General features: G+C 37.0%; 1 protein-coding gene across 4 annotated transcripts in view; it reads right to left on the bottom strand.

The window, feature by feature from the left end:
• Positions 1 to 20,120, bottom strand: part of sh3pxd2b (SH3 and PX domains 2B) — a 36,876-nt gene extending 16,756 nt beyond the window's left edge. For all 4 annotated transcript variants that reach the window (XM_014472419.2, XM_023342233.1, XM_023342232.1 and 1 more), the window contains exons 1-4: positions 19,725 to 20,120; positions 17,111 to 17,191; positions 8,546 to 8,621; positions 2,933 to 3,009 (exon numbers count right to left, since the gene is read on the bottom strand). In XM_014472419.2, coding sequence (XP_014327905.1) covers positions 2,933 to 3,009; positions 8,546 to 8,621; positions 17,111 to 17,191; positions 19,725 to 19,796 — 306 coding nt within the window. In that variant the 5' untranslated portion in view covers positions 19,797 to 20,120. The remainder of the gene's footprint in view (positions 1 to 2,932; positions 3,010 to 8,545; positions 8,622 to 17,110; positions 17,192 to 19,724) is intronic.
• Between the last annotated feature and the right edge of the window lie 1,177 nt (positions 20,121 to 21,297).

Raw genomic sequence — 21,297 nt, 5'->3', positions numbered from 1 at the left:
TCCCTACTGCTGCCATGTAAATGATACCTTCCTGACATAATCTGGAATCCAGTGGAGATGTGAAGGCAGAGATTGTAATTTATCATATAGGGCCGACCGAAGCTTGTATGGGGCCTTGAGCAGAAATAGATTCAGTGGAATCTGGGAGATAGGAGAAAGTTAATAATAGAATAGAATAGAATTACTTTATTCATCCCAGCAGGGAAATTACTTATTACTAATTACTATTGGCCGAGCTTAAAACCAATCAATCACAAAATCAATTTACAATTTACTGACGTATTTGGTAAATACATCACATTTCCAGGATTAAAGGACTAATGTCTCAGCCAGATCTAGAGAAACTCATCCCTGCATTCATCTTCACTCGTATTGATTATTGCAACAGCGTCTTCACAGGTCTGTCCAACAAATTAATCAAACAGCTGCAGCTGATCCAGAATGCTGCTGCTGGCGTTCTCACTAAAACCAGGAAGATAGAGCACATAACACCAGTTTTAAAGTCCCTACACTGGCTCCCTGTAGCTCAAAGAATAGACTTTAAAATACTGTTGTTAGTTTATAAATCACTGAACGGCTTAGCACCACAACACATTAAAGATCTGCTGTTATTGTATCAACCTTCCAGACCTCTCAGGTCTTCCGGTTCTGGCCTGCTCTGCATCCCCAGAACCAGAACCAAACGAGGAGAAGCAGCTTTCAGCATCTATGCACCACAAATTTGGAACAAACTTCCAGAAAACTGTAAAACAGCTGAAATACTGACTTCTTTTAAATCTCAACTAAAAACCCACCTGTTTAGAATTGTATTTGAAATGTAATCAATTACAAATTTATGGATGGAACTTGACTTAATGCTTTGTTTTGATTATTGATTCTATATTGCTTTGTGTTTCTGTGTTTGTAATGATGTAAACCACTTTGAAATGTCTTGCTGGTGAAATGTGCTATACAAATAAAATTTGATTGATTGATTGATTTATTTGTGAACAAACAAAGATTAAACTCATAGCATCAGATTGTAGCTATGATAACATAACAACTATAAAGATTGCTGTTTGTACTTTTACAAAGTAAATTTGTCAACTCCTTTAAATCTTGAATTTAAATGTTAAACATTTTAAAATAATTTTTGAAGCCATTAAATCAAATTTAAGTGTGTTTCCTTTCTCAATAACCAAATGTTAAAATTCTAGGTCTAGAAAATTCTGCCAATCATGCACCATTTTGTGCTGAGGTACTACATAGAATATCAATACACTCTAGTAATCTTAATGCAAAAAAGAGAAAAAATTATTGAGAAATGAACACTTTTGGACGACACTCTACATGATTTCAGAATAACTGGATCTAAAATGTTGAGCCAGGAATTTCTTTAGCAAGCATGTTGAAAACTGCAGGTTATGCACATTATTGTTTATTCTGACAAATGATTTTAGGCAAACCAGTCCCTGACTCCATGATTTTCTTTCCCCCTCATGCTTTCATCCATAACCGTTTCATGACCTGAATAAAAACATAAAGCTGCCCAGTTCGGGAAATTCCACATGAGTCAGAATGAAGCATCAGCTGTAAAACCAGGGCTGACTTTGCTGTTTCAGGAAAACCCTGAGTTTCACCTTGTCCCCCTGTTAGAGCTAACCTCAAAAGCTTGTAATATATATATATATATATATATATATATATATATATATATATATATATATATATATATATATATATATATATATATATATGCTGTTTTCAAAAAAAACATAGCAAATCTCTCAAAGGTTAAATCTAATGCCTTAGACAGAAAAAAGTAATGTAAAATTGGCTCAGTTGTTTCTACAAAACATCCCCACCCAAAGACAAGAACCAACAACTTTATGCATTCCTCCCCCAAACGCTTATTCTTGTCATAAGTGGTTAAAGATGTAGCCTACACCCACTGTGCATTCCTTTAACACTGCTTGACTAAGGAGCGCCTCCAGCCCTCCTCTTTGTTTATCATACATAAAAGTCGCTTCACCTCAGGGGTCCTACGATTTGCTGCTTTTACTCTGGGTAAAGTTGTTTAACAGTTGAATATTAGAGACTAATTTGTAGAGTGGAAACATCAAGGTATGCTTAATAGAAAAGGCAGGAGATTGTTTTTAATTTTGTTTTAAGGTAGACATACAATAAACAGTAAATAAAAGACAAGTTTAAAGGTTATTTCTCCTTTCAGGGGATTTGTAGCATTACAACAAGCAGACAGAATCCAAAAGAAAAGGTTTAAGTAAGCGTGTTGTGCATATGCTGACTGGAGCAAGCTCAGCAACAGGAGGTTTTTTTGTCTCTACCTCAGTTTTGCTTATAGTAGCCACCGCAACCTACATGTTCACTACAGCTGAAAAAGCAAGGCTCAAGCTTGAACACTGAGAAATTCTGAGAAGATGTCTGGTAATAAAAAAACAATAACCACATTTCCTTATGTCCTCGTTACTGCAGTTAAATTCTAATTTTACAAAGAAAATTTTCTTTTGGCAAAGGAGAACAGTTGGAAAAACTGCAGTACATGTTTACAATGATTTGCTGAATATTGTAAGGATGATCTCTATCATAATTGTATCCCATTTTCTGACTCATTCTGTCATTACAATTTTCCTGCAACTCCTTTTAAGCAGGTCAACTATATTTGTATCACTGGCATTCAAAGTTGTGCATGAATTGCAATATTAAGTATTGTATGTAAGCAGTTCTTTAAGATTGTATTATTGCACACATTGATATTGCAATGATGTTGTGATTCAATATATTGTTATCTCTAGTTCACAGGAGAAAAAAGAAAACATTTTCTATTATCCACCCATACATTGATGCCACTGTTCTTGACAATCTTTTGTTGTAATTTTAATTCAAGAAAACTGAACAATAAGAAATCAGAAGTTGTATTAATCATCAAACTCACCCTGCAGTACTCGTTGATGGGCCTTAGTCTCTTCATGGCCACATCTCTGATATGGCTTCTCCTAAACAAGATCTTTCCTAAAGAAAGAGAAAAAAAGATAAAGAAACTTCAATACCTTTAAGTAGAATGAAAATTGTGTATATTTATTCAACACTTGGTTTGAGATTGGGAATATTAGACCTCAAAAGTAAATAGATAATAATAAAAGTAAGAGTTGATGCTCTTCTGAAAAGACAATAAAGGATGACTAAGCAGAAACAAAGCAAAGGCACAGAGGCTTCTGCAAATCATGACAGGTGAATTAGCATGCAGAAGCAATCCAGTCACTGCATCAATAGGTCTGACATCACAATGAGATGAGTAAGGAGCCGAGAGGAAAGCTGGCCTTTGCGAGACATGAACAAATTGTTTCAGGAGAATTTATGTCTGTAAGAAAGGTCATGTTTTTCTTCCCAAGTTTTTAATCTTATGCCACACATGAACAACACTGATACACCAGGTCACTATAACCATAACAAGTAAAAGTTTTAAGAAGCGTAGAGAAAAAGTAGATTAAGTCAATAATGTTCTACAAAGGTGAAAGTAAGAATGGAAATGGTTCTGATAATTACACACCACAAGAATAGGAAATAATTTTTCTCTTGGCTAAATGTTGGTGAAAACGTGAACAAAAGCAAATCCCAGAGGAGACATCACCTTTAACGCTTTGATTGTTTCCACCAACCAACTATGAACTGCTCAAACACCTGCCTGTTTCTTTCTCTTGACAAAAACTCCTCGCGTCCGCGAGGAGTTTGATGGCCCCATTAAGAAACCCCGTTTTTAAACTGCGTTTTGTTCCAGCAGCAGCATTTGTAAAGCTACTCCAAGACGAACATGTTGAGTCACAATTATTGTATTTAAGTTGAATCTGTTGCATCATTTTATCCATTTAATTGATTAGTTTTATAATTAAGTCGATACTTTTTTCTTTTTTTACTTTGTATTGCCATTAGTATATATCTGCTCTGTAAGATATTTGCTTCTTACCATCTCTATGCTGTCTTGGTTGAGTAATTACTATATGCATATGTTGTTTTCCATTTTGCAAAGCAGGAGCTTAGTGTTTTTATTTCCAAACTGACAAGTAAGCTATTACTGTAGTAAAAACATTTCATACATAAACTTCCATAACATTTTCTATACCCTATTGATCTTGTAATAAGCAGTTACTATAAGACAGTTTTTGTCCTCAACCTGAGGGTCCACTGTATTTGTAATCCATATTTTCTGGAATGTTATATATATATTTCTTTTTTTTTTAAATGGCTATGTAAAAGAAGAATGCTGGCCAAATAAAGTCCATAAGTTGAAAGTGGCTGTTTTAGTCTACAGTGTGTAATTTCAAAGACACAGGCTATAAATGATTGTTTAAATATTTAATTATGTAAATAAAATATATGTTTGTGCAAATACCTTTGTTAACTGCTCGTATAAAAACGTAGGATGCCGTTTTGGATGAAATTTATAATCATGTTTATAATCATGAAATTACTTTATCTCCTGTTCTTGGTTTTAAAAAAAAAAAAATATTATTATTATTATTATAAACCATGTATGGGAAAATGTCTCCTTCTGCCACTGACTCTATTGGACTATGACAAACATTCTTGCATAATTACTCTGTTTCACTCAAGGGTGATTATTTTTTGATGAATGAGTTGAGCCGCCAACAAAGCCATGTACACAGATGTGTAGAGATGCAAGTAAGAGAAACACAATATGTTTAAAAGCGTTTATCTTATAAGATCAAGAAAAACAAAAAATGCCTACCTACATGCTTAAGTACAGAAAAGAATGAAAGTTGCAAAAAGAATTAAAAGTGATGGAAGCTTTCAAAAGCTGAAAGAGGTTTGAAAGTCATTTCTCAGATGAATATTTCTGCTTCTTCTTTTCATTTTCATTCCTCCCATCATCCTTCTTAAAACAGAACGTTCTTGAAGGTTTTCCAAAGCTCTGTGGGGTCATGAGAGAAGCACTGACTCAACACTGCTCACTTTGTATGCGAGGCAGCATGTGGATGCAAACGATGAAAAGAGCTTGTTAGGGAGGGAGGAGCAGCAGCCACGGCCCTGGAGCCATGGCTGAGAGACAGGGTAGACTTTATGGTCTAATCTGTGTGCCAGCAGTGACCAAAGGTATTAAAAAAAACTGTTGTTTCCATCAGAAGACTGAAGTTTGAAGAGAAAAGACTTACAGTGAGACCAACACAGAGAGGTCCACTGTTGCTTACCTTTTACCCAAAGAGCTGTGCCTCCGGCTAATCTCTTAATGAGGAGACTCGCTGCCATAATATGCCTCTTTACAGAGTTTTTTTTTTCAGTTGATAATACTTTTATATAACTCAAAATCTGTTTAAGCTGTTTGTAGTGGCACGGCTGTAGATCTAATCCTGTTATTTGGACCTGATGTGAAGCTTAATGCTTTGATGTGACAAAAGTGGATTCTTTGTGTTAAAAAAGATTAGCCAGAGTAGGGACCCGTTGCGAAATGACAAAAGTGTCCAAGTATTTGCCAGAATTTTGTTTCAATTCTATAAAACGTGTCTTAAGGCTAAGATGGTTCCTCAAATAACTGGATCACAAAAAATAGACACTTACTGCAATGTCACAAAACTCAGGAGAAAAACGACAGAATATGCAAGTAGTAGCCAAAAAAGGCCTGGAGTGTCTTATGTTTTGGACTAGGCCAAACTCAAGGAATGTAGAAATAGTTCTCATTTTACGACACATTCTTATTAAGGAACCACCAGCTGGTGCACCTCAACATTTCTAGAATTGGAACATTTCTTATAGTATCTATTAGCAGCTCTACTGCCTTGGTGTGCCAGAAATATTTTCAACTGCAAAGCTTTTCAGTGTCTGTCGCCCAAAGTTTCTTAAGCCTCTGTATGTTGCTGGGTTGTGTTGGTTGACACGACTCAGTAATACTGCGTGGACATCAAGGAAAGTTCACCTGGATTGTCAGGGGTTTGAGAACAATAGGCAGATTGGTGCTGCATCTGCAGTGATGTACCAATCTGCTGTGGTGAAGAGAGAGCTGAGTCACAATGCAAAGGTCTCAATCTACGTTCCTAATCTCATCTATGCCATTAAACATCAAAGTAAAAAAAAATGGACGAAGGTCAAGAATGTCAGTTAATCTACTACTAAGACATTCCGACTACTGGTACAAATTATTCAATACAGATCTGCTTGTGTTTTGCTACATCAAGAACAGTTTATGGAATGTGAGATATTTGGGACCACAGAAGTTGATCCAGCCCATAATCTAAGGTTACTCTTACTCCAACTTCAGAGATAGAAGTAGATGAAAAGGATTTTTCTGTATTTTATCTTTACTGGAAGAAAATATGTTCAAACTAAAACAGTAAATGCATTGTCTGAATCCTGGAGGATGTCAACAGTGAACATCAATAGGCTCTTGAGAACAGAACGACATTCCACTGGGAGCTTTGTAGGTTTCAATGACCAATTGGCTGGTGCTGCCTGTGAAATCATCTGTTAGGGCTCTGGAATTAAACTCTAAAATATTTAACTATATACAGATGGACCAAATCTGATACAATACACAGAATGACATGACAATAATTTGCAGCTAAAATCAAGAAAGTCCAAGTCAGGTGTTAGTTATTTGTTCTGTACAAACATAAGTGGTGAAAACTATGTTGGATTGTCACAGTAATAATAATCCCAGAGTTCTACAGAGAAGAAACAAGGAGCTTTAGCAGACAACAGGAAGGTTTACTGCAATGAAGAATGTTACTTTATTGGCTCATTTCTGTCCTACTCTAGCTTTTCATTTTTTTAACTGTTAATATTTGTTTTTAGGTGATTATTAAACATTTACTATTGTTGTTTGCATTTTTGGGGTGTTTTAATACATCATCTGTTCCTTTGTCTCTCTACAAAGCACTTTGAACTATACTCAGCATGAGAGGTGTGCGATAAAATAAAAAAACAATGCCTGGTATTTTATTATTTTAATCTTTCAGTCTCCAAACGCCATGGAACATATAAGACATATTGACAGCCTGAGTTTGAACAAAGGGGTGAATATTTATTTATATCAACATAATAAACAAAGAAGCTAATATTGCTCCTTGCAATGCTAATTTTACTAATGGTGCTAATTCATAAAAAATACTAAAAAACTGACCATCATGTTCAATAAGATATTGAACTTTGGTGTCACTTCTCTCAAATTAGTGTAGTATATGCACATTGTGACATTGTCTCTGCAAAGTGAAGAGAAAGAGATAAAAGCAGATATTACTTTTCGATAAAGTTATGTTCTGATGGCCGTTGGGATCAGATCTGAACCCCAAAATCATAGACTGGAGCACATCTAAAAATATATTCAAATATTCAAGTTTTAATCCTCCTGATGGGAATTTCTGTTTGTTCATTTGTAAAATAATGAACAAACAGTTGTTGGTTATTACAACAAAAAAAACATCAGGAAAAGTAGTCCACACAGACAGAAAAACCTTATTCCTTCCTGATGTGGAGATAACAAAAGAGTGTAAACATCTTCAGGACTTTAACAAACTTAATCAAGAGGAAAAACCACATCAGTGCTTAGTAATGCTGACCTCGCTCCATGCAGGCTCTGTAGGAAATAACTTTCCAAGCTGTGAGGAAATATCAGCAGTTCAGACAAATGCTAGCGTGGAACCCCATAGAGAGAAAAGTGTGATGTGATCTAGGATTACAGGGGACATTCTTCAGAATCTCCACTTACCATAACACTAGGTTTTTTCACTATTTTGTCCTGCCAGTTTTTAGTGTACTTAATTCAGATTACTCCTTAATCTTCCATCAACAGTTCTACAAGAGTGATCTGTGCTTCTTTAGAAAGAGAAAAGAGCTGAAGAAATAAGAATGTATAGAAGTCAGTGAAATAAAGGAGAGAAAACAAGGAGGGATGGGAGGAAGCAGGCAGGAATTCCAGAGAAAATCTCCAATTTCAATCTGAAGACCAAGAGAAAAAGATGGCAGCTTAATCCAGGAGAGACTGTTTTATGACAACCATAGAATGAAAATCTGTTTTTTTTTCTTCTATTTTTCCCTCATGCAAACATTACATTTCTGCTGTCTTAGTACAACTTCTATCAATGACTTCCAGACCTGCATGGACATAAAAAGTATCCCCCCACCCCACCACCCAACCCTGCCTGTGTGGTGGGGGATATGTGGGTGGAGCTCATGGATAAGGCCTCTTCCCCTCTCTTGAAGTATTACTTTCAGAAGTATTTAAAAAGTTGGCCATGTACACAGAAAACACAGCAGTTTCTTGTATTGTTAAAAAGGAAAGGCGTTATGATTCCTTTCAGACAGTTTTAGGACTAAGTATTGTCAACTACTCTGGATTATACTGACATTTATGTGTGCTTTATGTATTCTTTCTTTAAAGGTTGTCAGTGAGTCACTGTTATGCAATTTATGTTTGCATTTCTCATGGAGTTATCAAAGAAGGATGAAAGACAACTGTGCAGAGAAGACAAATTCATGTGTTTCATTTTATGTATAAAATGGTGAAAATTTAAAGTAGATTGACGTTTATTAGTCTCACCTGGTAAGAATGGAATGATTCTGCGCTTTGGGTCCTTCTGGCCTCCCTCCACAGGGAATTTATCCAGCAATTCCATCTGAAATCCCCAAAATGATTAGAAAGTTATTGGCACATATAGTATTTACTTTCACACATACACATATAGGCTGAATAAACAGGGGAGCTGCAGGTGGTGAGGAAGTGATTTTTTATAAATCAGCACTTCCTACAGGGAATTTAGCCAATAGGGGCAGATCTGACAATGATTAGGAATGTACTGAACAGATGGTATGTTTCTTTCCCCTCTGAGCTTCATATGTTGAGTGCTGTTAGCAGCCAGGAACCACTGACATAATGGAATATATCTGTTTCCATCATTTCTCAGAAAAAAAGCCAATGAGCTGTGATTCTTTGTTGCTCTAAATCTCTTCTCTTTTTCTTAATTCTTCTATTTCTTAAAAAATTGTAATTCAGCAATTAAAGCCTATCAGAAAATATATCTGTATGCAACCTTGATGAAGCCAAAGTTTCAAAAACAAACAAAAGCATAGTTATTTTGGCCCAGACAACTGAAGTACATGTCGAATCCTAATATGATTTCTAACAGAGACTCTGACATAACAATACAGTCTCATCAAATTGGATCATTTAAGAGGTTTTATAGCCACAGATATAAAAATATTTCCAAAACACAGGAGGAAGCACTTTTCAGCTAAACAAATTATTATTTACATACAGAAAGAAAGTTTTTCTAATAATAGTTCATAATGAAAGTTTATTTAGAAACTGTTTCCTAAAAACTACAAAAGCAATTGAGTAAACTATGTTCTACACCCTTCAATGACGGAGGATATTGTCAAACTCAGTCAACTACGTACCTTTAGTTTCGTTTTTTGTACTCAGTTTTGAATCATATTGGGCAGACATAGAATATATGCATCTGTTATACAGTCTGGATGAAGCTCTAAAGCACAAATAAAACTTAAATGAAACTGTGACTGATTGGCCAGGTCATTACTGAAAGACAAGTTTTAATCTCAATATGATTCCTTACTTGGATAATTTAAGGCTGGAACAATAAAGGACAGAAACAATGTAGTAAAATCTCAGATCTGAAAAGTTTTTTTTTTTTTGCTTTTTGCTTTTAGGTGCAACAAAGATATGCAACAATCAGCTTTGAACAGGTTTACACTGTACAAACATCCATCCTACAGCATGTGGTCTCTAATGAGACGTTGCTGATAAAGTCGGGGCAGAATTCCAGATAAACTGAGATTTCCATCCTTCAGACCAATTTTACTAACTATCTACAACAAAAACAGAATTACAATACTAAACCACAGCCTCTATGAAATAAACTCAAGGTCATCTCATCTCAAATCAAGACCACTGGAAGCCGTTATTTCCCTAACCCTAAAATGTGTGTAATCAGAACAAACAGTTTTCATTTATTTATTTATCGAGAAGTATACAAAAATATGTCTTTTTTAAAATAGTATTAGTAGAGCTAATTAAACTTATCTGTGTATTTAACTTAAGCTGGCATGTTATTATTAACATTAAAATACATTAAGGCTAATCATCATAAATGGAGAGCATTGGAAAACCAAAATAGTGTCAGAAAAAAGAAAGATGTCGACAAAGTATGGAGGGAAAAATGTTTGGCTCGAAAAACATCAAACCGCTTAAGAGTCAGACACTTAGTCAGTGACACAGCACCACCTTAGGAATGCCACCATGGGGCGTGGCGTAGGGGTTAGCGCGACCCGTATTTGGAGGCCTTGAGTCCTCGAAGCGGCCGTCGCGGGTTCGACTCCCAGACCCGACGACATTTGCCGCATGTCTTCCCCCCTCTCCTTCCCTGTTTCCTGTCAGCCCACTGTCATATAAAGGACACTAGAACCCACAAAAGACCCCCTGGAGGGGTAAAAAAAAAAAGGAATGCCACCATAAAAACAAAGGCAGCCAGCCAGACAGAGACAAAGAAGATCCAATGCCCCACACAGAGTAATTGTTCCCATGTGTTTAGCTGGGAGTGCAAACACACTCCAGCCTCAGTGTCTCCCCTGAACCTTGTATCTACTCTGTAATCAGAGCCAGTCAAAGGAAAAGAAAAAAAAAACATTTGGAGTCAGAGAGAAACATCTCTACAAAATGTCATTTACGCCAAGCGTGCAACATCAAATATTCATGCTCCATGGGAACGCCTTCAGCTGCTAAAAGCACCATGGATGACTTGTTGGTCCTATTACAGCAGTGACATGAGACTTGCTTTTTGAGGCCAGATTCAAAACATGAGTGTCATATACACAATAAGTTATTCTGGACTAAACAAATTACATTTTCAAATTACACTGCTGGATACGCTTTTCTGCTTGCTTATTTATTAGTATAATCCCTCTGATGGTGTAATTACACTTACCTAAAAATAGAAGGATATTAACTGCAAATTATGTAAAAGAACCACAAGTCTCCTAACTTTGATAATAATGACCTCTGATTTTTGTATCTACAATTAAAAGGAAATTTGAATTACTTCATGTGGCTCTTAATTCATCATCATTTACTGGTCCTATATGAGGAAACAAAACCCAAAATAATCACCATAACAAAACATATGTCAGCAACTCACAGAAAGACAACATGTGGTCAGGGAAGTATTTATAGTTTTAACTTACGATGATAGATAGAGGATCCTGGAAACTTCTAAACTGGTTTTATTTCTGCTTATTCAGAAAGAAACTTACACTTAAAAGGACTCAATTTAGTCAAGCCTGTATCTGTTTTCACTACATCAGCATTTAGGCAGATGCATAATAAAGGTTGTGCAAGACTGTTGAATGAGGGGATGAAGAAAAGCTTCACATCTACAATCTCTTCCAGTTTTCATTTGCATAATAAAAAACAACTCAGACTGTCAATTGGCTTAACTGTCTTTTAAATATACATTTCTGAATTTTGGGTAACTGTAACAAGAAGACGGTTTGATGTAAACCATTCTACTGTAGCTCTAGCTATGTTTGAGGTGGTTGTCCTGCTAAAAAAATAACCTTTGCCTTAGTCTCATCTCTACTGCAGCTTCCCATTAAGTCTGATCAGCTTCTCTGTCCCTGCTGAAGAAAAGAATCATATGAGGACGATGCCTTCACCACTTTGTTTTGCATGAAACAGGGTTTCCTGCAGAAAACCTGCAAGGTGTTCCACCAGCAGCCCAGTGTGTTGACAGGAAATGTAAATGATGAGCTACAGCCGGTTCACATCTCTGCTGGAATCCAGAGGCAATCAGGAAGATTTAATTTACAAGGGACCAGAAGGGACCAAGATTTTCCATTCGTGACTGTTGAGCTTGTAATAAGCGCCACAGACTCTGTTTGTTTTGGTGGCTCTGACTTTATGAGACCAGTTTTTCCAATCATTGTCAACACCGGCTGGCCCTCTAACATTTGTTCACTCTGCAACCACGTGCTGAAATCTGCCTGACTAGAGTGTAGCAGAGGTGGAGCAGGAATTTGATATAGCACAGTTTGAGGCATTGTTTCGTGTCAAAACAACTATGTTCTGCATGACCATGAGACGAGCGTGACAACGGTGTCTGCAACAGGGTGAGGCGGCCAACGCACAGGCAGTTGGTGTGATTGGTGCATTCCCCGGCTTTGCACTCTGTTCAACGCATCGTTTATAAATCAGTCTGTGTGAAGTACGCAGCGGAGCGCAGCAAAGACGCATGCAGTTCGTGGTTACTGGTTTTTAAAATGTCCTGCTAGATAAAATGAAAACAAGCAAAGCTTAGCCTGGCGGAGGGACAAGTAAAGCCTGGCAGCTCACCAGGCTTGTAATACACTGGGGGAAACCCTGTAAGGCAGTATTTTGTCTCATCTGACCAGAACAACTTGTTCCACATGTTTGTTTCCTACGTAGCTTGAGGCAACTTCCAAATAAGACCTCTACTGACTTTATTTCAACATTCACTACCACCACTCCTCCACGAAGGATAATTTTGTGGAGTGTATTGTTATGACCTTGAGCCAGTCGTAACAGAGTGCACAACTAATAGTTGCATTAAAACATTCTCCCGCCTGAGCAGTAAATTCAATGGATCTTTTAGCTGCTTCTCTGACTAGTGCTCTCTGTCCAGTGGATAGTCGTGTCCCAGTGGGTTTGAAGACATTCCATATTTTTTACATTTTCAGTTAAAAAACTGAACAGTACACAGTAATGTGTCCAAAATCAGGAAATATTTTGGACACAACGTTTTCTCCATAACTTTATTCCTGATCTGTCAGTTGTGTTTCTCTGTCTTCGTGAGGCTCCGTGAAGTTTGTTCACCAATGTTTTCTTGTAATCCTCTGAGGCCTTCACAGCAACACAACTGAATTCATACCAAGAATACAATAGACACAGTTGGACTATTTCCTAATTAGATCAGTTCAAAAGGCAGTGGGTTGGGCTGGATTTTATTTCATTATCAGAGTAAAGAAAGTTAAATACAAATTCATACCACATTCTTATAGATTTTAGTCATTCAGGACATGACAGTCAGTGATTTAAGTAGAGACATTTTGACACCTGATCACAAAAGCCTCTTCAGTTCCGAGAACCTGAAGAAGCTTTTTCAATGAGAGGTAAAACTCTTCAAAAAACAAAAGTACACCAACCTTCTGTTAAGGCACTTTGGAATACCACTTCACAATTATTTGCTACTTTGCATTAGTCTACTACATAAATTCTCAATTAAATTCATTGAAGTTTATAGTTATAACAGAATAAAATATGAAAAGGCCCAAAGCTCTTCCTGTTAATATTAACTTCTAGCCACAAAAATCAAGTTAAGTGCGTCAGTGGTCTCACTAGCACACATATTATTAAAAATAATAAAAAACAAAAATGCTTTGTTGTGGTTTATCTTAAGCATTAGCTGTTTGTTCCAGCTGAGTTGACTGCATGCATTCAGTGACACATCCAGTCTCCGCCCCATCTTGTCTTTGTTATGAGAACCTCAAGCTGAATCATATAAAATGGATGGAAATGATGATGTGGCAATTAACAGGAAGAGTTAAATTTGTCATCCTTTCATCACCATGTTGGCCAGACACCTGGACTGATGTCAGAAGTTATCAACCTTCTGTCTTTGTCTGCTTCATAGTGAACACTGTAAAGCATCCGACTAATAAATTTACTTTACTTCACATAAATTCTGGAATACTATTTCAAAACTAATAAGGTGATGTATTTTTGTCAGTCCACGTCAGCTCAGCTGATTTGAAAGAGTACTCTGCCCAACCACAGACTTGCCAACACAACAGGAAGCAGAATAGCAGGGAGGAGGTGAGGTCACATGGGAAAGTCCCAACTGAAAATAAGTCAGACATGATCATCACATTCTCTGACAGTGGTAGTGGCATATTAATCATAACTGGAAACATGATGAAGAAATAAATGCATTATGCTATTAAAAAGTAATCTTGTAAATAAAAATGAGGACCGAGTTAACGAGTGCTGCTTCCCTGATGAGATTATATTTTTGCTTTATATTAGCTTCAACAGCTACCAACCAAAACAAATAAATAATATTTTAAACTATCACAGAGGTCTGTAAATCCAGTCCTTGAGTTCCACTGTAATTCAACTTTTGGATGCATCCCTGCTCCAACAAACTACAATCCAAAGGTTTTATTACCTCCCTGGCATATCATCAAGATTTGAAGTGATGCCTGGTTGTTAACCATTCGTTTGGTTTTGGAGGACAGTGGCACTCGAGGACTGGAGTTGCAGACTGTATTGTATGGTGTGTCATGACTGCACCAACAGATATCTAAAGGACTGAATGTGTTTTCAGTTGATAATTTTAAAAAAACAGTTTCCAAGCTTGGTATTTATATCAAGCAAGAGTGGTCTGATTTTCATTAAAGTGAACTTGATTTTTCCTCATTTGGCAATACAGTGATGTAGGACTTCTCAATGCGATTATAGCAGGTCATTTGGACAGAATTTGTATTGCCTGACTTTCTCCAATGTTGTAAAAGTTATATAATCAAATACTGAGCCTTTGGAGAGAAAGGTCTTCAAAGATATTTGGATTAGGAGAAATGTAAAGCAGGAAGTAAAAGTAAAAAGTATCGCACTTCAGCAGGGCTGGTTACCATTATGATGTTATTTTACAGTTTTAAAAAGTAGCAAACTGTTTAAAGTCAATTTAATGAGATGGCAGAGATCATGCTAAAGACAGTGCCGGATTATCTCCTATTTGAAAAGGGTTGTGCAGTGTTACCCCTTCCCCACATGTTGCTGAGCACTGATGGTCTGCTGGCTGAAATAATGCAGTCATGCTCTTTCTCACGTTTCAAGCAAAACAGAGTTCACTGTTTGGAAATAATTCTGCTTGTAAAAACACCCTGTCCAATTAAAGGGTAAGTTCAATGTAGGTGCTTGTTTAACAAGCTTACAGTGATATGACATCTTTCTCTTTCAGTTAGGGAAAATGTTACCAATAACTTTACACTACCTCACTTTAAACCGGAACTAACTCTAAATCAGTTATAATTATCATAACCAGAGAGTCTAATACTTTGAGAAGCAAATGTGAAATGATTATTTGTGCTGTTTATCACCCAGAGAAATAGAAGTAATAAATCATTGTTTTCATCCTGCTTCTGTTCACCAAGTTAATATCACTGTTAGCTTGTTTATAACTAAAAGGACAATATTACTACATCTCACAGACAGAAAGGTGATCGCACATTTCCAGGCTCAATTGAATGCTATTAGTAATGAAATACCGTCTTTTGCTTAACATTGCATTAGCTGCTTCGGGGAAGCTTTGATGATGCATTATATGACTTTATTTCACTCCTCATGCTTTAACTATTTTAATGAAATTATAAGAATTGAATTCAGTTAGAGTTCACCATGCACTTTGCTTAAATTGACTGTATGCTCATTAAAAGTTCTTTGCTGGGTATCTTGTAGTCAGTGCTCTCAAAGCTTTGATGCAGCCAGCACCCAAAGATCCATAACCTTCAAAAGAAGAAAGGAAACTATGACACTAATGAGATTTCCTCCTTGTTCAAGAGACACACTGGCAATAGTATGGTGCTTGAATGACTTCAGACATTTCTGTGGTCATCAGTGCGGTTGTTCCATTCATCAGTGTCTTCTGTTAACTTCAATGGGACATTTTCAGAGTCCTCACACAGTTTAATTACCAGTGTTATGTGGATGGAGTAATGCAGACGCTGCTTCTATGATACAGAAGGTCAAATGTTGCCAAGTGTATTGGGTCATTTTCCATTATAAATATATTGACTTTAATGAGATTCCATTATTAATGCATATGACAGTGCACTTACAACAGCTTCAGCTCTTCTGGAAAAAAAAGTCTAAAACATCAATATGTGTGTTTATGGGAATATTTAACCATTAATCCAGGACAACAGATACTGATGTTGGACTAGAAGCCCAAACGTCCCTATGAAGCTGCGATCAGGGCTCTGGGATGCAAGACAGGTTCCTCTACTCCACACAGTTGTCTATTCTCTCCAAAAAGAGCTTCTTTAAAATTGCCTTCAGTAAATACTACAGTAAAAGAATGCATGATACTGGACCATTGGAGTGATATAGCTTTTAGCACTTTCTGTGACATCTAACATCTTGGGCACCATCATCTGGGTCACAGGTGGGCAGAGACACCCCACCCAGCAAGCTGAATGTCCTTTTGGTATGTAGAGAAAACTACATCTGTCCTATCAATGTTATTAATCTGTAGATGATATTGCAAAGGTGACATTGTGTAGCCCTCAGTCTGAAGTCCATATATTGATAAAATATTCTGTATAAGTCTGCCTTTTTACCATGAGCCAACACTAGTGGAACAAAGAGAGTGCTAATATACAGTAGCTATACAAAAATGGAAACCATAGCAGCTGTAAATAACTCATCCTTTGTAAAAGGATGGGCCTTAAAATGTTGTTTTTGGTACTTGTGATGGAAAAATTACATTAAGGTCACATCTGCTAGTCATGTTATATGAATGATAGTATTTTTTCCACGACATACTAAAACTACTAAAGGGACAGGGGCCAAAACACGTTTCTGAGTTACTGGCTCAGTATGAGCTACTCCACAAGTCTTTAAAGCTTACTTAGTTTTTCCAAGACCAGAACTAAACTAAGGTAGTCAGCATTTCGAACAAATTTCATGAAACCATAAGATGTGCCAAAACTGTTCCTACTATCAACAAGGGCTGAAAATATTACTGCTTGCTGCAGCTTTTGATCAGAAACTCAGACTAGTGAATTATTTATCTGATCTCAGTGGAAGATGTAAAATATTACATTTTCACAATTTTCTTTTCATGCAGTTTTTTTCCAAAGAGGTTATTGTTATTTTAATGTTCCTTTTTTAATTGGCAGGTGTATGAAGAGTGCTATATAAATGTGCATTAAAAATAAAACTTTTTTTGAATAAAAGCAGTCTATTTGGATTTGCATGTTTAACACTTTTTCAACAAACATTTATTTTAGGATTTTCAATCCAGTCATACAGGTCAGTGTAGTAACACATGCACATACTAACACACTAAACACCCACCTGGAGGTCAAAGAACTTGCTGTAGCGCCTGTAAATAGTTTCTGTACTGCCATCACTCCAGGACACTTTGATGATGTAAACCTTGCAAAGAAAAAGAGGGAGGAGAATTATATTACTGCATAGTGAACTTAAAACATCCCAGTATTTCAAGTTACTTCAAACGATGCACCAAGATAAGTTTTTGAGTGAAACCCCACCTTTATGGTTTTACTATATAGTAGTGTTGTGACTCCTATAGGGCTGAACAGGAAAGACAAGCTGCTCTGACTGACAAAAATCAAGCATCAGTGATTACCATCAGGATATACTATTATTTCACTTCCTGTGGTGCTTGAGGTGATTCGTCCAGCACTGAAACATTATCCTGTATAGACACAGCAGATTAGCTTTACCAGACAATCATTATTTTGACACCAAAAGATTAACATCTTTGAAACAAAAACTAGGGAATTAGTATAGATATAACTATATGATGTAAACAACTAAAATGTTAGCTTTATTATATGGAAATATTACAAACACATCTAAGCTAATCACCAGGGTCTGGAGGAAGCAGATGCAGTTTTAGGGAATGCTCTCAACTAATAAAAAAAGAGCAGAGGGGAGGGAGGTGATTGGAAACTCCCTGGTGGCTCACTGTGTCTGGCTGACTGCTGCTGGCCTGACTCCCAGGCCCACTATGGCCTAGCTCTCTCTTGCAGGGCAGCAGTCAGCGATTGCTAAACAGACATGTAGGGGAACCTATTTGATTATACAGAGCTTCACACTGAGTTTATGTCTGTGCAAGAGAGACCAAGCAATTATCCACTATAATAAGAGAGCTAAGGCTTTTAGGCTATATATTTTAGTCTGGTTATCATACAATCACCAAACTAAAGGAAAACATCAACTTTTATGAACTCAACAGAAGTATGAGCATGAGCTCATGAGCACACATTAGCATTCTATGAGATTTAGAGTGTCAGGGGGAACAGAAAAAGCAATAAAACCACATGGTTTGAACTGGAAAGTAGGCAGACAGATGGAGAAGACACGGGGCCAGAAGAGTGCCACGTCCTCCACCACCAACTCACAGCAGTCTACCGCCAGTTTGTCCCAAAGTTTTCACACGTACAGTATATCATGGACGCAAACCAGAACATTCACAGAAGGATGTGTACAGGGACGCTGAACTAACATCAATGCCTGCTATGGTGGCTCTGATTGGGCTTCTGGTCACGTGGTGTCATACGGTTTGCAGTGACTTTACATATGCAGGCAAATGCCTGCCCACGTTGGGCTGTTCCCACAAAACCAATAGAAGCTTCTTTGTTTAAGTAAAGCAGAAAAGTTAGAAATGGGGCTTTGTCTTTTTTGGCATTCCTGTCTATCAAACTATCAGGCTTCTTGGAAGAGAGAAAGAATTGCTTGTATATTTTTGATTGTGCCCCTTCCTCTGCAAAATTACACAATTAATCTATGGTAACAAAATGCTAATCCTCACTAAGCTAGTCAACAAGTAGAAAATAAATAAACACAATATTTATTTGCATAAATCTATTGCAGAAGCAAAAAAAATGAACATGTTCATGCAATGGGCTATAAATGCTGGAAGGATTATAATGATTAGGACCATTGTCCACAGTGACATTGCCGTCAGTGTGACGGCATTAGCACCACTCCTGTGACTTCCTTGTCTGTCATGCCTGAAGGCACGAATTGCAGAGTTAATTGAAGGACTTGACGCATGACAAATCTTGAGATGCCACTGCCTAATGTGTTACCTTGGGGCCTTCCCTATTTGAAACTCTTCAGTTCCCTTTAGCTTTCCCACATTTTTACAACTTTCAAACTTCAATATTTCCAATGGCATTTTACCTGATAGACTAAAACAAAGCAGCTAATAATTCTGAAGTGGGAAGAAAATGATCATTTTCTATTTATTATTACAAAATTAAACTGTGAAAAGTGCTTAACAACCTTCCACCAGTTTGAAACAGATACATTTCCAATAGCTCTGCACATCGACTTATTTCGTATGACCAGAGCACCTTCTTCCACATGTTTACATTGTCCAAATGTTGAAAAGTTCAAAGGGTGTGAATGCTTTTCCAAGGCACTTGGCTAAATGGCTAAAGTTGAAATGTGAGTTAATCTGTCTAGTGTCAATGCTTTCCAATAGTAATGTCCAAATAGACAGTCAATACCTGATATTGGGAGTCACTTATATAAGACCAGCAGGTCTTAAAAATTACATGAACCTCAATAACACCAAAACCCATAAGAGAGTTTTCTCAGCCATACTCAGTGAGTTATTTGGTGGTTTCAAAGGATATAATTCACATACAAGGGCTATTGTCTCTTCCAGTGGTTGTTGGTATCTGAGTGCTTTAAAAAGTTTTCCTACGTCCCCACTTTTGGTTTTCAGGATTAAATCATACTTAACAACAGTACAAGTCAGGTTAATGTTTAAAACAGCAACAAATGCCAGGAATGTCTAATTGTTTCTTTGGGCTGGCTTGATAAACTGTAATCTGACACTCTTTGTTGTTACTTTTCCTGACTTTAAAAGAGGCAGAGCAGCGGAATAATCTCGGCGTGTTGCCGCTGGGCTCTTCCAAATAAAGGATCTTACATAGTGTTTGTTGGGACTCCTTCGCTTCTGGACATCTTGCACGGTTACTTCTTGCACGGTGCGCCGCGGCATGATGTCCTCCTCTTCCACTGACCGTTACCACAAAACGCAGAAATCCAACTCCAAGTTTTCTACTAGCGATCACACCCGGTTGGAAAAGTTAACTGTTTCGAGTCTCTCTTTGTCATCCACACAGTTCCAATCCGTCACCTGTGGCGGTAACAAAACCCGTTTTCCGCAAAACTACTGCGTCAGATCTCCTGTACAACATTCAGTCGATTTGTGCATGAAGGTCTTTGGATCCTGGATCTCCTCTTTTCTTTCTTTCCTTCTTGTGCCGTTTCTGGATCCGCTTACGACTTCCCAACCAAACTCCCAGCCTATCCCAGCTCACCCACTCCCCTCTGAGCAGCTGGAAAGCGCTGCTTTGCTCAGTGGACCAGCCCAATGGCGTCACAGTTAACCACATGCTGCCACAGCATTTGTCAGAGAACCTGTCATGTCCGTTTATTCACTTTTTTTAATTTTTACATCAGACATTTTGGCAAAATGTAAATATGGATATGGGTTAAAACGAAGCGAAGCTCAGATAAAAGAGAAATTGCAGCAATAATCAGGGGCTAGTTTAACGGTACCATTTCAATAGTATGGTCTATGATGCATCATTCAGAACATGTTATTAGGGAACAATATTTGTTCGGGAACAATATTTGTTCGGGAACAATCTTTTCAAGTCTGCGGTCATTCATATTGCTTCTTTGTAACAGACTTTTCTGTTATTTAATTTAAAATCTTTTTCCTTGGATACATCTCCATGTAAACAACATTCCAGTGATTGTGCATGCTGTTTACATCCAGCATGCAATAACATGATATAAGTATAAAAAAGTTTTTGATGCTTTTTATGATATTCTCATTCATTGTATTTGCCGAAATGTTAATCTTTAGTTTTATTGCTCCAAGAAATTATCTATTGATAAATGACTGGATTGAGGTTAATAACTTTTGTATTAACCTCAATTCATATGTAGTTTGCAATAAATTATGTGAAATAGCTTTTAATAATTACTTCATATAACTCTATTGTTTACCATATGTTGATATGTTGTTTTTTTCCACACCTTAATTTTGTGATTTTAATTTTTATTTATTACAAAAGTGCATATTTACATCAGTGCTGACCAAAAGTAAGTTTTTGACCAGCTGCCTCTCATTCTAGGTGGCAGCTGAGGAGATGCTGTGTCCTAATCTAAACATTGCTGCTGCTCCTGTCATTGCTGTGGTCACAGGTCATGCACTCTGCAACCTTTTGCAATTAGATTGATTACTGACACCAATATTGTAAAGGAGTCTTTAAAGAGTCTCATGCTTTTTCACAATTATGTACATTATAAGCATGCATAGACAGAATAAAAGAATAACTTTAAGTGAAATTCTGCTTAGTTCTTGGTAGAACCAATCTCAGATTTAAATACCACTAATTTGCTTTTGATTATTGTGATGTGTTGCTCTTTTAATGTCTGTGATGGCATTCACAAAGTCCTGTCAGTTTTGTTTCACCATAGCGCCATCT

The sequence above is a fragment of the Xiphophorus maculatus genome, chromosome 11, assembly GCF_002775205.1.
Source record: "Xiphophorus maculatus strain JP 163 A chromosome 11, X_maculatus-5.0-male, whole genome shotgun sequence".
NCBI classification, from domain to species: domain Eukaryota; kingdom Metazoa; phylum Chordata; class Actinopteri; order Cyprinodontiformes; family Poeciliidae; genus Xiphophorus; species Xiphophorus maculatus.
Note: the sequence above shows the minus strand (reverse complement) of the source record. Positions and strands in the feature narration are given on the sequence as shown.